This window comes from Octopus bimaculoides, chromosome 1, assembly GCF_001194135.2.
Source record: "Octopus bimaculoides isolate UCB-OBI-ISO-001 chromosome 1, ASM119413v2, whole genome shotgun sequence".
NCBI lineage: Eukaryota > Metazoa > Mollusca > Cephalopoda > Octopoda > Octopodidae > Octopus > Octopus bimaculoides.
The window spans coordinates 23,161,479-23,165,397 of record NC_068981.1 but is presented as its reverse complement, the minus strand read 5'-3'; the positions used below and the strand labels follow the sequence as shown (position 1 = coordinate 23,165,397).

The window sequence follows — 3,919 nt, the reverse complement described above, 5'->3', positions numbered from 1 at the left end:
ACAGAGATAGATAGATAGATAGATAGATAGATAGATAGATAGATAGATAGATAGATATCGAGCTTCCATATAGTTTCCGTCTATAAAATTTATTCACAAGGCATAGGTTGGTCCTCAGCTATAGTAGAAGAGGCCCAAGTTACTGCGAAGTGGAAATGAACCCGAAGCCATATGATCGCAAAGTGGTTTGTATGATTGTAGTTCTGTTTTCCCATCAAGAGACATTATAACCGCGCTGACTTGCAAGAGTTGCCTCCCTTCAATAAGATACCGAAAAAGCGCCAAGTTAAGCTGTTATTGTAGTTACTATAGTAACGGCAGAACAGCTATGGCAGAGATTGACCCAAACGAAGAGAAATATTATTTAGAACGTATCCTTTATTGCGAAAACTATAAAATAAATTAGGTTCAAGTGAAATCTACGTAAAGATAATGTAGGTAGATATTTTTTTTTTCATGTGTATGTGTACTTTGGTACTTGCGGTGAAATTTACGTACTCTAGCTCGTTCAATTTTAAGACAGGTCTTGTATTTATAATACAAACACACTAACATTATTAATATTTTAGTTAATGTTGGTATTTTTGTTGCTTTCTTTTGACTAAAGCACAAAGCAATATATTTTGGTTCATTGTTGTCGTCAGCTAATTTTTATTTTTGATTTTTTTTTTTTTACTAAAACATTAGTAGTCTATAGCACTCTTCAGATGGGCGTGATTCAGTGGTTCTTACTCGAAAAATAGATTGTATAAGCTTTTAACAGTGACATCATAAAAAAATTAAATGAAAACAAATGTGAATTTACTTCATACATTGCAAGTTAATGACTTTCCTGTACCTGATGAGATCTAGCTAAATTTTCTATATCAGGACGAACAATTGTATAGAACCTACACTATTGCTCGACCTGCTAGAAATAGCAGCACATTACTTATCGCTCATTTTATTTTAATAATCGTTACTAGTTTTATCATGTATAATATAGTTGGTGGCACTCCGTCGGTTGCGACGACGAGAGTTCCAGTTGATCCGATCATCGAAACAGCCTGCTCGTGAAATTAATGAACAAGTGGCTGAGCACTCCACAGATATATGTACCCTTAATGTAGTTCTCAGGGAGATTCAGTGTGACACAGAGTGTGACAAGGCTGGCCCTTTGAAATACAGGTACAACAGAAACAGGAAGAAAGAGTGAGAGAAAGAATACAGCAGGGTTTGCCACGACTCCCTGCCGGAGTCTCGTGAAGCTTTTTGTGTTTTCGCTCAATAAACACTCACAACGCCCAGTCTGGAAATCGAAACCGCGATCCTACGACTGCGAGGCCGCTGCCCTAACCACATAATATAATTACTACTATAAGTAAAAGGTAGCATGCTGATTACGTAACCTCAACGACCCCCTAAAACCTGAACCTCCTTCGATATGTCCAGCGCCCTCTTGGGGAACAGTACCGCCTACGTTGAGAACCCCTGTTATCGTTGAAAGATGGAATTTTGGCAGGGCCGGATTAAGACCCATAGAGGGCCTAAGCACTCAAAAGATTTTGGTGCCTCCATATATAATTCGAAATGTAAACAATTATAAACAAAATGAATGAAACAAAACTAACAGTAAGATGGGAAATAAGGTCTATTTTTGTATACTTCCACTTTATTTATATATGAACATATTTGTCCCTCCCTCTCCCCTCTCTCCCTCCCCCTCTTTCCCTCTCTCTCTCTCTCTCTCTTGTGCTCTCTGTATACATACATATATTTTTACTGGCAGAGTAGTGATATATAATAACTTAGTGTACATATAAAAATAAACATTTTATATAAATATACATAGATATAGGCGCAGTGTGGTTGTGTAGTAAGAAGCTTGCTTCCCAACCACATGGTTCCGGGTTCAGTCCCACTGCGTGGCACCTTGAATGAGAGTCTTCTAACTATAGACTCGGGCTGACCAAAGCCTTGTGAGTGGATTTGTGTTGACGGAAACTGAAAGAAGCCCGTCATATATGTGTGTGCGTATTTGTGTGTGTCTGTGTTCCCTCACTATCGCTTGTTGGTGTATTTTCGTACCCGTAACCTAGCATTTCGACAAAAGAGATCGATAGAATAAGTACTACGTTTACAAAAAGTAAGTCCTGAGGTCGATTTCTACGACTAAAGACGGTGCTCCAGCATGGCCGCAGTCAAATGACTGAAACAAGTTAAAGAATAAAAAGAACATATATATATATATATATATATGTGTGTATATATATGTAGTTGAAATTTACAGAAAAACAAAAGACGAAAACAGGAATATGAGCAACAATCAGGTGTATTAGTTTGACGCTCGGGAAAGTGACGAAGTCTTTTACATTTCGAGCCTGCGCTCTTCAGCATATATGTATGTATGTATATTTATATAAAACACTTTATTTTTATGTGTAAGTTATTATCTATCACTACTCTGCCAGTAAAAATATTTGCTAATCATGCACATACCTTTTAATAGCACTGTTATATAGTGAAAGTCGTTTTTTTTTAACGTGTGTCGCATTGTCTTTATGATGAAAGACGTACAGAAACGCGCGCGCGTGCGCGTGGAGATAAAAAAAACAAAAAATAACTATCTATATTGTTATATAGTGAAAGACGATTTTTTAAATTATTTTGAAGCTGTGTTGCATTGCATTGCATTGTCTCTGTGTTGAAAGACATACAGAAATACACAGACACACACACAGCAACAACCAAAAGAATAACTATATTGTTATATAATGAAAATCATTTTTTAAGCTGTGTTGTTACAGACTTGTACTCAAATTACCCGCGTTTTTAATCAAAAATTGTTAATTACTATGGTCACAACACTACCTATCTATCTATCTATCTTCAGCCTCTCACTCACTCACTCACTCTCTCTCTCTATCTATCTATCTATCTATCTATCTAACTATTTGTCTGTCTGACTATCTATCTATCTCTTACACACATACTCTCTCTCTCTCTCTCTCTCTCTCTCTCTCTCTCTCTCTCTCTCTCTCTCTCTCTCTCTATTTCATTCTCTCTCTCTCTATTTCATTCTCTCTCTCTCTATTTCTCTCTCAAAAATCTTTTTCTTCTCCCTTCTAAAGATACATTGTGACATGACATATATTTTCATTTCTCTCCTTCTTTTCCTCCCTTTAATAGATGTTGTTACAGATAGACAGATAAACAAACAGAGATCCACTTCTCTTTTATGAGATTACTTACATTGAATGTTGTTGTCTCTGAAACAAAATATAAGTAAAATATCGTACTCATGAACATACTTTAAGCAATAAATAATGAGAATATCTCTCCATGTACATTACTGTACTGTAATAAGCACTTTCATATCATGTTATCACCAATACTCCATTCCTATAAAAAGTTATTTATGTACAGCCTACACTCTTATGTTCACTGGTGTGGGGGGGGGGGTTACTTATGATGATTAATAAATTCTATTCTAAGTATATTGTCCACCTTTTGTCATCTATACTAGCTGCATACATTCTTGAACATTAGTAACTTCCTACACAAGGAATTTTGGAATATACTAACCTTACACTGACCTTTTTTGCTTTATCATCATCATCGTCGTCGTCGTCATTATCATCATCATCATCGTTTAACATCCGTCATCCATGCATGCATGGGTAGGAGGATGGTTGACAGGAGCCAGTCAAGTAGAAAACTACCTTAAGTTATTGTTTCTGTTTTTGGCAGAATTTTTACGGCTGTGGTTGGTGTTAGGAAAGGCATCCAGCCATAAAAAAATCATGCCAAGACAGACACAGAAGCATTGTGCAGGTTTCTGCTTGACCAGCTCCTATCAAACCGTCCAACCCAAGTCAGCATGGAAGGTGGACGTTAAACGATGATTATAATAATAATATATATATATATATCTATATAT

At 36.4% G+C, this 3,919-nt stretch overlaps 1 protein-coding gene across 2 annotated transcripts in view; it reads left to right on the top strand.

Annotated features, from left to right (window-relative positions):
• The first annotated feature begins 295 nt into the window (after positions 1-295).
• LOC106884163 (sperm-associated antigen 16 protein) overlaps positions 296-3,919 on the top strand; it is a 63,800-nt gene continuing 60,176 nt past the window's right edge. For both annotated transcript variants that reach the window (XM_014935405.1, XM_052965803.1), the window contains exon 1: positions 296-371. In XM_014935405.1, coding sequence (XP_014790891.1) covers positions 329-371 — 43 coding nt within the window. In that variant the 5' untranslated portion in view covers positions 296-328. The remainder of the gene's footprint in view (positions 372-3,919) is intronic.